Source organism: Malaya genurostris, chromosome 3, assembly GCF_030247185.1.
Source record: "Malaya genurostris strain Urasoe2022 chromosome 3, Malgen_1.1, whole genome shotgun sequence".
In the NCBI taxonomy this organism is placed as follows: Eukaryota; Metazoa; Arthropoda; class Insecta; order Diptera; family Culicidae; genus Malaya; species Malaya genurostris.
The window spans coordinates 77,796,625-77,809,648 of record NC_080572.1 but is presented as its reverse complement, the minus strand read 5'-3'; the positions used below and the strand labels follow the sequence as shown (position 1 = coordinate 77,809,648).

The following is a 13,024-nucleotide window of genomic DNA, read 5'->3' as shown; positions in this document are numbered from 1 at the left end:
TGTGCTTATCTTTTCCATGATTTCGATCATTTTCGAAATCATGCTTATATTTGGCATGATAATGGTGAGTAACTTGAAAAGCTGCAAAGTATTTGGTTCATTTATATATTAAAACAAAGCTTTCTGGAAGACGTATATAGCTACTGTGCTTCAATTTAGTATTTGTATTTATAGATAAACAATGCCATCAACGATGTTACAATTTTTATTTCAACTTTTCTATTTTATTAGCGTCGGCCTAACTTTATTCGATATCATGAGAATTTTATAACACTGATCTACGTTCTGTCGTTGATTGGAATGTTTGTCGGTTGTATTGTATCCGGAATTCTGATTGGTGGTGAGGCTACAGGAGGCGCAGGAGAACCTTTGAGCGCATTGATATTTGCGTTGACGATAGTTTACATGATCGGAATAATTTCTGCCACACGTAAGTGTGTTTATGTTGAAGGCGTATTTAGTTTCCTGCTAATGCTTTGTTTTTTTTTTAGTTCTTTTCGTGTTGATAAAATGGATACATCAAGGCATGATAAAATCAATTTTGCACGATAATTTACGTCTAGTTATGGTTAAAGATGATGTTCTTTAGTATGAACGCAGTGATTTATATTGTTCGGAAAAGATATTATTCCTAGTTAACACTAGTACGAACCAATTTTCGAAGCGTTTATTTTTTATTTGACTAGATTGAGAGTATCAATATATGTTATAAGGAAGTGAAAGTTATTTTTGAAATCATGAATTCAAGTTTTTCAAAAGTTTTGGAGTGCTTCTCTACTTTTAGAAAGTCGTATAATTTTTTTGGATGCACCATCTGATACCACATTGCAAATATATATTTGTACTTATTTTCCCCTTCAACTCTGTAGCATGCATTCTAAACAACGATAATTAGAGTAATAGTATTGCGGAAAATTACGGCAAGAATTTTTTTTTTAAATGGATAAATCTAAGTCGTTAATGATAATGTTTTAAGCATTTATGTATAATTGTTCATATAATTCATCCCATTCTAACTGATTCGGATACGTCTGTTAAGAAATAGGACATTGGATGCCAACAGGAGTATTGGTAAGATCGAAAAATTTTAACTGTTACTTGCATATATAAACCTGTTGAACCCTCTGGACGCCATTCGATCATTTTGTTTCATTCGTTAGCGATTATAAACAATCATCGGAGCAGCATAATAGTTTTTTTTGCCGGGAACAGTCACGTTGAACTTTTTTTTTCAAAATGGAGCCCATATGAAACAATGAAAACTTTCCATTCACGTTGATCTGCATTATGCGCCAATTTTAACAAGCTTAGGCTTATTTGAATGTTAATATTGAATTGTGGATACGAAAATGAAATAGCTGACACTTCCGGAGAAATAATCGTTGAAGTGACGTAACCGACAAGCCGAATTTTCTTGTAAACGCACGCTTTTCTCGGAGATGGCTCAACCGATTTCAACAAGCTTAGGCTCGTTTGAAAGCTACTATTAGATTATTGATCAAGTTCGATTATCATATAACTAACCCTTCCGGTTCTGTGGATATAATCGTATAAGTGACGCAACCGACAAATAGCACTATTTTCTATCCACGCAATTGTATCAGATTTGATGAATGATATCTCCGGAATCGGAAATTCAAATATAAATACAAATTTTAATACATTCGTGTTAGAATTCAAATTCGTGTTAGAATTCATCCTAACGAACAAAACAATATTTTATTGTGATTGTGTGAATTATTAAAGAAAGGCATTAGATCTTCTCTTCACTAACTGCACTGAAGACTTTTGCGTGAGTTTATCATTGACACCACTATGGAAAAATGAAGCATTTCACACAGCAATAGAATATTCGATTTTCATTCATACAACTTCTTTACCCATTGAGTTGCAGTACGTGGAAGATCCGGAATACAATAAAACAGATTTTGAAGAAATTAAGCGTAAGCTACGTACTATAAATACGCAAAACTTATTTAGTATTCAATCACTCTCTGAATCTATTCCTATGAAAAGAAGCAGAAAACACCATGATAGTAAACTGCCATTGTGGTTCAACCCGCAATTGAAAAACTTAAAAAACCGAAAACAGAAAGCTTACAAAATACACAAAAGAGCTGTCCAAACAAACCAAACCAAACCGAAAACAGAAAGCTTACAAAACACAGGGTCCGCCATGTAACTTTTTTTTAACATGCAATAAAACACAAACGGTTCATCCGATTTCAAACATTATTTTCTCATATTAAAGTACAATCCTACCGGTTAATTGTGGAATATAATTTCATTCAAATGGCTGCCTCAGCAGGCCTTGCAGTACGCCATACGGTCGGTCCAGTTTTGCAGTACATTTTCGATTGTATGCAGCTTTATTTCAGCTATGGCTGCACGAATGTTGTCCTTTAAGCCTTGAATTGTCTCTGGCTTGCCCACATAACACTTATCTTTGACAGCCCTCCAAAGATAATAGTCTAACGGCGTCAGATCACAGCTCCGAGGCGGCCAAACGACATCCGAATATCGATTGATAATTCGATCTTCGAAGACTGTGCGCAGAAGATCGATAGTAGCGTTGGCTGTGTGGCACGGAACGCCGTCTTGTTGGAACCAAATGGTGCCCAAGTCTTCCTCTTCAAGTAACGGGAAGAAAAAATCGCTAATCATGGCGCGGTAGCGCTCGCCATTAACCGTGGCTGCCTCATTTTCGAAGAAAAATGGCCCAATGATGCCGCCAGACCAAAATCCGCACCAAACCGTCACTCTCTGAGGATGCATCGGCTTCTCCATGATAACGTGCGGTTTTTCCGTCCCCCAGATGCAACAATTTTGCTTATTAACATACCCGCCGAGATGAAAATGTACCTCATCCGAGAAGATGATTTTTTTCGAACGCATTCCGCAACATAACCATGATTTTCAAAGTAAAACTGCACTATTTTCACGCGTTCCTCAAGCGTATACACAACCATTTTCGTTCAGCGGAAGGATAAAACTAAGTTTCTGTCAAATCAGAAGTGACATTAAGGTTACCAATGTCAAAATAACCGCTAATTAAAAAAAAGTTAGATGGCGGACCTTGTACACAAAAGAGTTGTCCAAACAAAATTTTCGATAACGTTAAAACTAAATTAAATAATAACAACTTTCCGTCACAAATGCGTTATGATAATCAGGTTGGTAAAACTTGAGATGGAATTTGTAATTTATTCTCCATTTTTTTTTCGTTCAGTATACACTACACATATCGAAAGTGATCGTGACCGTGGCTACATCGCATTTACACTCCAATCGAAATTTCTATAAAACCACTTTCGAACGAAGATGTTTCTAATGCATTTAAGAACCTGGATACATCCAAAGGGCCAATTGGTGTCAATTTTTAGAACCGGTGCTAAATCACACATTCGGAACTATCGTGGAGTTGCTATCATCTCGTGTATTCCCAAATTATTGGAAAAAATAGAACTTTTTTTTCTGTATGTAAAATATAATAATTAATATAAAAAATAATCAACATGGCTTTTTCAAAGGCCACGTGACTGCATCTAATTTACGAGAATATGTGACGTTCACTCTCAATGCAACGGACGATGGCAACCGTGTAGAAACATTATACACTGATTTCAGTAAAGCATTTGACTGCGTTTAATCATACACAAACCATACCTCTCAAATCGCAAGCAAATTGTTCTCATTTAAAATAAATTTTCTGAACCAATCCACGTCACTTCTGGTGTTCCACAAGGTTTCCACTTAGGCCCTCTCCTTTTTATTTTGTATGTTACTAACATTTCCTTCTTACTTAAACATGTTAAAGTACTTATTTATGCAGACGACCTGACGCATTATATGGAAATAAGAAACGGCATTGATTGCAGAAATATTCCAGAACGAAATTGATTTATTTAGCACATGGTGCAGCAAAAGTTTACTGGAACTTAATGTAAAAAAGATCAATTCAATATCGTTGAGTAGAAAAATTGAAACACAATCATAGGAAATCAACCAGTTAAAAAATAAAACTGCGTGATTTCGGTATTATTTTTGACTCTATACTCACATTTTTTTCGCCTCGAACAGTCATCGGGCGCGGTTCGTTTTTTCGAGCGCTCCGCAAGTAATTTATATTTATTTATTTTTTGACGCGTAGCCTACGTCGCGCGCGGGCTTTTTTCATAGCCTTTCGGACAAATTTTATCTAGAATAATGAAGTGCGGTAAAATCGTGTGTTAATATTGACGATCGCTTCCTTTGGAAATGCGAATTCTGTGAAAAATCGTACCATTCAGCCTGCATCGGCGTGCAGCGGCATCAAGAAAATTTTATTCTGGCATTTATGGTACCAGTGTGTGCCGACTGTCAACATTTAATAAGGACAGGAGCTGAAACTCTAAAACTACTTCATCTACAGGAGCAACTTCTAAAGCACACAAAAAATCAAACGGAAACGTATCACCGGACCACTGCATACATGAAAACCCATTACCTGGAAATATTCGACAGTGTCGAGCGCTTGCTCATCGACGTGAAGCAGTCATTGTCCAGTATCAGCAGAAACGACCACAACATTTGCGGTAAAGTAGGTCAGCGCATGCAGTCATTCGAGGCCTCGTTACACAGTGCCATAAAAAACGTTAGCGATTTTAGTAAAGTCAATGACCAGCACATCAAGGAAATGAGCGAACGGCTTCTTCGCCTCGAAGAAAATTTCTTACTACCTACCAAATCTGAAGTCCCTGCAATAATACCTAACACTATTCTGGAAGAATTGAGAGATGAAGTCAAAGCAATATCGACTTCAATCTCCAGTATCGGAACCAAAGACCAAAATACCAAACCTAAGTCTCTAGCTGATGAACTCAAAGAGAAGGAAATTCAAACATGCGACAGTGGCTGGCGCTTCATTGGAAGTAAAAAAATCTGGAAACGAGACTGGAGTGAGTATGACAAGAAACAGCGCACTCGACGGCTGCAAGAAAAACAAGCTGAAAAAGCGAACCTCAGACGAAAACATCGGAAGCGGAAACAACAAAATAATACAAATTACAGTATACGCAGTAAAAACAGCAACTACACCAACAACAGCAAACACGACAACAACAACAACAACAACAACAGCAACAACAACAGCAGCAGCAACAACAACAACAACAACGACAATAATGTGCACTACAACAGCAACTTCAACACTAATAGTAACAATACCTTCCACAACAATAACAATAATATGTCATTACAATATACCTTACCCTTGGACAAGGACTTACTAGCAGCTGCACGGGTTCAATTCTCCGGGCATCCAGGTGCAGATATTGCCTCAAAATTCATAAATTTTCAAAAAGGTGAAACCATCAACCCTTACAAAGGAACAGGAAGTATTCAAAACATCACTACTCCGGTCTTAGGAAGTAATGACATCGAAGCTGCACCATCCACTAACTATGTGAACACATCTTCAATATCACAGAACATAAATACATCTACAGTATCACAGGACATGAGTACAGACAGCCAATTCGAAATTGATCCAATGCGTCCTCCAATTGTACGTCTTACTTCACAATCTGCAAATGGCGACGAACGCTTCTTGAAAGCAAGACTTCGTGACCCGAAAATAATGCACGTCGTCCGTCTGTATTTGTCATACATGAAAAATCAACAATCTACAGTATGCATCGAGGGTATGACACCAACTAGTATAAAAATGCTATTAGCATCAGTAGGCCTTCCAACAACACCTGACCACCTTCTACGAATCTTCATCGAAGTGCATCAGGAATATGGAATGAAACCTAAGGAAGCGCAGGCCGACCTGGACTCTTATGGGAAATTTTTGACAAGTGAACACATCCGCCGACTCCAACTAATCCGGGAAGCCGAACACAATTTTACAAGGCCGAATTTTCGGAAATAACGACGCCCTCTGACGAAGGAATAGAAACAGGAATTAGTAATGTAAGTATTCCAGAATTCTCAAAAACTTCTTCGCTTCATAGACAAAATGTGACTGAAATTTTGGTCTATTGCCAAAATTTCAACCGCATGAAAAGCCCGGCCAAAATAAAAGAAATTCATCAAAATTTAATAACCTCCTCTTTCGACGTAATCCTTGGAACTGAAAGCAGCTGGGATGAAAGTGTTAGAAGCGAAGAAGTATTTGGAAATAATTTTAACGTATTCCGGCACGACCGAAATTTATCTCTCTGTCAGAAAAAATCTGGAGGTGGAGTCCTCATAGCCATAAACTCTTGCCTTACTTCTGAAGAAATTATTACTCCTAAATATAAAGAATTTGAGCATGTATGGGCCAAAGTCTCAATATTGGGAGAAGAACATATTTACTGCTCTGTCTACTTCCCACCCGAAAATGCGAACAAATTCTCTTTTGAATTATTCTTTCAATCTTTAGACACAATTATTTCGAATATGGAACCCGAAGTAAAGCTACATATTTTTGGCGACTTCAATCAACGTAATGCGGACTTCATTTCTGACATTGAAAATGAATCAATCTTACTCCCAGTCGTTGGAGAAAACGAAACATTGCACTACTTTTTCGACAAAATTTCTAATTTTGGCCTACATCAAGTAAACTCCGTAAAAAATCAACAAAATGCATATTTAGACCTTCTTTTCACAAATTGCACAGAAGACTTTTGTGTGAACGCATCAAACCTGCCATTATGGAAAAATGAAGCATTTAACACCGCAATTGAATATTCATTATTTACACACAATGCATCCCTTCCCTACGACTTGGAATATGAGGAAGTGCCGGAATACAATAAAATTGACTTTGAAGAAGTCAAGTGTAGACTAAGTATAATAAATTGGCGGAACATACTGAGTACAGAAGGAAATGTCGACGTCGAAGTAAACAAATTTTATCACATTATAAACAAAATATTAGCCGAAACTTTGCCTATGAAAAGAAGAAGAAAAAATCATAACAGCAAATTACCTGTATGGTTCAATTCACAACTAAAACATTTGAAAAATAGGAAACAAAAAGCACACAAAACTTACAAACAAGAAAAAAGTGACGCTCATCTTCAAAATTACTTAAATCTATGCAATCAACTCAAAATAGCCATTAACACAGCACACGAAGAATACAACCGCAAAATTGAAAACGAAATAAAGACTTGCCCTAAGAACTTTTTTAACTACACAAAAACTAAACTAAAAAGCAACAATTTTCCATCTCAAATGCACCTCGACGAACATGTAGGGAAAAATAGTACAGAAATCTGCAATGAATTTGCAAATTTTTTCCTTTCTTGTACCAATATTTAAATCTGGTGCAAAATCTAACATTCGGAACTACCGTGGAATAGCCATTATCTCATGCATTCCAAAATTATTTGAAAAAATTGTAAACGAAAAACTTTTTCATCAACTTAAAAATGTAATAACAATCAAACAACATGGCTTTTTTAAAGGCCGCTCAACTACAACAAATCTTTTAGAATTTATGACATTCACTCTGAATGCAATGGACGCCGGCAACTACGTACAAACTCTTTACACTGACTTTAGCAAAGCCTTCGACCGTATTGACATACCTTTACTTCTACACAAACTACAAAAATATGGCATAAAACATACTTTCCTTGAATGGCTCAAATCATACTTAACGAATCGTGTACAGGTAGTCCGCTTCCAAAACATTCTGTCTGAACCAATTAATGTAACATCTGGCGTACCTCAGGGTTCTCACTTAGGGCCTCTCCTTTTCATTTTACATATAATCGACATTTCCTTCATACTCAAAAATCTGAAAGTGCTTATATATGCAGACGACATGAAACTCTTCATGGAAATAAAAAATATCAACGACGCTGTAATATTCCAGAACGAAATCAATCTATTCTACATTTGGTGCTGCAAAAGTCTACTCCAACTCAATGTAAAAAAATGTAACTCAATAACTTTCAGTAGGAAAAATGAAACTATACCCACAAACATACATCTAGGAAATCAACTTGTAGAAAAATGTAAAATTGTAAGAGATTTAGGCGTAATCTTAGACTCCAAGCTCACAACACTACAATACCATAATCAATAAAGCAAATAGCATGCTGGGCTTTATTAAACGCGTCAGTCATAACTTTCAGGACCCATACACAATAAAATTATTATACACTACATATGTCAGACCAGTGCTGTAGTTGCGGTTAGTCACAGTTAGTCAGTGACTAACCAGCTCTTTAAACTGCAACCGAAAAAAATTGTTTTTGGAAATTTTGATAATGACTGATTCAAGTAACCTGAAGGGTGCAAAATAAATAATAATACAATTGTAAAAGGTGCCCATATAATTGCTCCCAGGGCGCAGGATGAAAGTAGTCTGGATTATAGTAAAATATCCTTCTGAGGGCGCAAATCATTATTTATTTCCAATCTATACAAATAACATCTTGTATGGATAATTTGGAAGGGCACCTTGGAAATGATTCCAGGGCGCAGACTCACGGTAGGAGAATTTAAAAAGGCGCCCACATAATTGCTTCCAGGGCGCAGGATGAAAGTAATCTTGATTATAAAAAAATATCCTTCTGAGGGCGCAAATCATTATTTATTTTCAATCCAAATAAATAACATCTTGTAAGGATAACTTGGACGGGTGCCTTGGAAATTATTCCAGGACGCAGACTCACGGTAGAAGAATCGAAAAAGGCGCCCAAATAATTGCTTCCAGGGCGCAGGATGAAAGTAATCTTGATTATAGTAAAATATCCTTCTGAGGGCGCGAATCATTATTTATTTTCAATCTCAATAAATAACATCTTGTATGGATAATTTGGAAGGGCGCCTTGGAAATGATTCCTGGGCGCAGACTCACGGTAGGAAAATTAAAAAAGGCGCCCATATAATTGCTTCCAGGGCGCAGAATGAAAGTCATCTTGATTATTATAAATTATCCTTCTGAGGGCGCAAATCATTATTTATTTTCAATCTAAGTAAATAGCATCTTGTAAGGATAACTTGGACGGGTGCCTTGGAAATGATTCCAGGGCGCAGACTCACAGTAGGATAATTAAAAAAGGCGCCCATATAATTGCTCCCAGGGCGCAGGATGAAAGTAATCTTGAATACATTTAATAATCCATCATCCTTCTGAGGAAGCAAGTTTTTATTTTTTCTCAAGCCAAATAAATAACATCTTGCAAGGATAATTTGGAAGGGCGCACTTGGAATGATTCAAGAATGAAAGTATTTTTAAATACATTAAATAAATCTAATGATGGGCAAATTTTTATTTGTTTTCAAGCTAAATAAATAACATCTTGTAAGGATAATTTGGAACGGCGCTTTAGGAATGATTCCAGGGCGCAGGGTGCAAGTATTTTAAAATACATCAAATGATTCAACTTCTTTTCAAGCAAAAAAAATGTACGTCTAATTTGGAAGGGTGCCTCAGGAATGATTCAAGGGCGCAAAATCACGGTAGGAGAATTGAAAACTAACTCCAGGGCGCATGGTGGAAATCTTTTTAAATACTTTATGTAATTCAACTGAGGGCGCAAATCATTATTTATATTCAAGCTAAATATGCTATTTATTTAGCTTGAATATACATAATGATTTGCGCCCTCAGTAGAATTAAATAGTAAGGAGTGTCTCAGGATTGACATCTGGGTGCAAAGCGAACTTTTTTACCTAATACTACAAAGCTTTCGAAAGCATACATGGAGCGCAAATTATTTCTTTGTTTTGAGTTTTATAAATAGAATCTCGGGAGGAAGCAATGAACAAGTCAGCTTTGAGCAGTGCTGCCTTAACAACAATTTTTGTAACATTTGTTATATTCAAACATAAAATAGACTAGCATTTATAACTATTTGTAATCTTCATTAACAGCTTTTACGTTGACTTTATTAAAAAATTGGACAATAATGATGTTTTGAGCAAGAAATGATGAAATTCAATAATTTTGAACGAGCTGAATTTTTATAAATACTCGCATCTTTTCTTAAAACTCGTCATTGTTTAGTAGAAGGTCGGTATAGTAGAATTAATTACCACATGAATGGAACTGATGGGGATTTCTTTGGTATTTTCCAATTTCTTATATGCTTCTGAGATGAGACTTGATGAAATTTCATCATTTTAAGGTTCAATATTTCTATAAATGTAGGATTAAATGTACTTGTGAAGCAAATAATAGCAGACTTCTTAGACATTCTCATCACAAGGAAGACGGAAAACATATCCTTTTTGATATATAGAAAGCTAACTAATACGGAAAATATTATACGATATACTTCTAATCATTATCATCAGCATAAAATGGTAGCTTTTCATCATATGATTCATTGAATGCATAACCTAGCCCATGGAAAAAATGCGGTAAGAAACGAGAAAAAAACAATTCTCTATATTGGAAAGGTCAATGGATATTCGGAGCAATCAATTCAAACAATTTTTGATAAAAAGAAAAACTGTTGAAAAAACAATCACTTACTACTTCAACCCAACCATCAGAAAATTTGAAAATAGTTTAAATAGATTTCAGCAATGATATTACACATCTGCCCAAAACAAAACTAAAAGGTCTGAATTTGGTATTCCGTATGAATAATGCTAGGATCTACATAAGACCATAGAGATACTTTGAAAAAATCCGGATCATATAAACAAAGTGCGCTTCGGAGAAATTAGATAAGGTTATCATTCCAAGTCAAAAATAGTTGAACATGCTTAAAAAATTATGAGCTTACAACGAATCACATTAAAATTTTATGTTAAGCATCTAACCGATGGAAACTAAACGTAGCTGAAAGTTTAAGAATATATGTAAATATAAACATACCATTTATTTAAATGTATCATAACAAAATGAGTTATCTGTAAGATGTAAAATGATTCACCTGTACTAGTACAACAGAGATAGCACCGCACTTTCCTCTCACTACTAGTATCTATTTCTGTTACTATTTCGTGACATTAGTGGGAAATAGTTATGAAATTTTTAATATTGTGGCAATAAATGGAATTTATTTCCTTAAAAAGCTATCCACTTTGCGCTAAAATAAACATTTTCTTCTGAATTTGATGTGATATTCGTATTTATCGGGTACTCAATTAGCTTAGTATTGGACGCCTTAAAAATTAAAAAATCATAATCAGAAGCAGATAAATATTCCTATAATATCGAAAAGTATACTGAAATCGAAAAGAGATATGGATTTTCTCTAGTTGATAACAAAACTTCTCAGTTTAATTTTACTGCCAAATAACAAAAACAAAATTGAAAAGCATAATCAGTTATTGATCTGCTCTGACATTACTGAAAACACCGCGAACAAAGGCTAAAAATAGAATGGGTGGTAAAACATCATCGGGAATTTACATTTTAGTGATTTTATTCGTAACAACGAAAAAAATTCTATGATGGCTTCCATAACCGGTTCTCCCGAATTCAGAATATCTAACCCTTTTAACGCTATAGACTATGATAGCCGCTTGAATACGTTATGATTTTTTTCAATGATATGACAAGCTGTATTAATTCGAAAAGCTGTTTGCCGGTATTTTCTGTCAATGTACACTCGTTTGTGTACAAGACGCGTAGTACGAAATTGCATACACTTAGGCAATTTGACTAAAATGGAAAATAATCGCCAAAATATTGATAATGAACTAGTGTAGACTGGATTATAATATCGTCTAGCGCGGAAAAATGGTATCTACAATTCCTTCAAATGCAAATTTATGAGAAATCGCAAAATCTTATGCACTTGTATACTGATATGACTTCACTAACTAGATATTTTCAGTGAACATTTTACAAGCCAGTTGTTATTCCTTATTACAAGATTTTGGGCCATGAACCGTGGAATTGAGACATATGCTTAATACAGTGAAGAACAATCCGGTACAATTGCTAGGAATGAATGCCGTCTTCAATCTACTATTTTAAACAAACTAGGATTGAAATAAGTTTTCACAGAATTTGCAAAACGTGCAAAAACATATAATGTTGTGAGTGTTGAAAATTATATGGCATGAATTCAACGATATGAACAAAAAATAAAAACTCATAGAGCAAACAATGGTAACTGAGTCACCCAAGCCGCTGATGAGTAAATGGTTCATGCAAATTTATATAGTCCCACTTGCTAACCAAGCTCAAATTACAGTAAGAACTAATAAAATTCATTTCAATCCCACATTAAGTCATTACAAAAGGAATTTTTGCGTCATTTGACAATTTATACAGTAAAATATCTGAAAATTTCTCAGTTCAAATTTTTTTTGTGATTTTACATCTTACAAGATGCACATAAAAGAAATATCATGTTTCAAACAAATTTATATGAATGTGTGATTTGAAAATTACATTAATTGTGTGATTTGAAAATTACATGGCTTGAAAACGAATGAAATAAAAAACAAAATATCGATAACAAACTCCGCGACTTGAACAAACAAGCATCAGATCTCAAAGCGCGCCAGATAATCGACCGAGCCACAGAAGCACATACCTGCTTAGTGAATAATTGATACATCTAAACGCATACAGCGTAACATTTACAATTTTTTTCTGTGTTAATAAAATGGAATTACACAAACAGTGAAAACGGAAATCTGCATTAGAAACAATTTTCAAATAAATGTAACATAAATTTCAAAAAATCTCTTCACATATCAATGTTAAATTTATTGTCTGTTTTTTTTTATGCGGAGTAAACTTTAAAATAAATAATTCTCATTTTTCTTTCTATCAGTTGTATTTTCCATCATGATTAATTGAAATAAACATGTTTAGCGCATAAATTTCACTTACCGCTTCCACACGAGTAACTAGTACGACCGTTTGAAGTTATATATACGATTTACCTGACCAGCAGATATGTGTTTCTGTGGTTTAATTAATAAACGGACGCTCTGTAATCAAAAGGTTCTTGGTTCAAATCCTAGTTTTATTAATCGAGGTTATCTTTTTTATTTCGATTAATTTCTTGCATCATTTTTTTCAAATAACTCGAACATTTCTGTTATTTCTGATGGATACTTT

General features: G+C 34.9%; 1 protein-coding gene across 1 annotated transcript in view; it reads left to right on the top strand.

The window, feature by feature from the left end:
• Window positions 1-1,571, top strand: part of LOC131436656 (uncharacterized) — a 30,025-nt gene extending 28,454 nt beyond the window's left edge. The window contains exons 2-4 of the mRNA XM_058605501.1: window positions 1-64; window positions 232-430; window positions 492-1,571. The exon at window positions 1-64 is cut by the window's left edge and continues 52 nt beyond it. Coding sequence (XP_058461484.1) covers window positions 1-64; window positions 232-430; window positions 492-589 — 361 coding nt within the window. The 3' untranslated portion in view covers window positions 590-1,571. The remainder of the gene's footprint in view (window positions 65-231; window positions 431-491) is intronic.
• The last annotated feature ends 11,453 nt before the right edge of the window (window positions 1,572-13,024 follow it).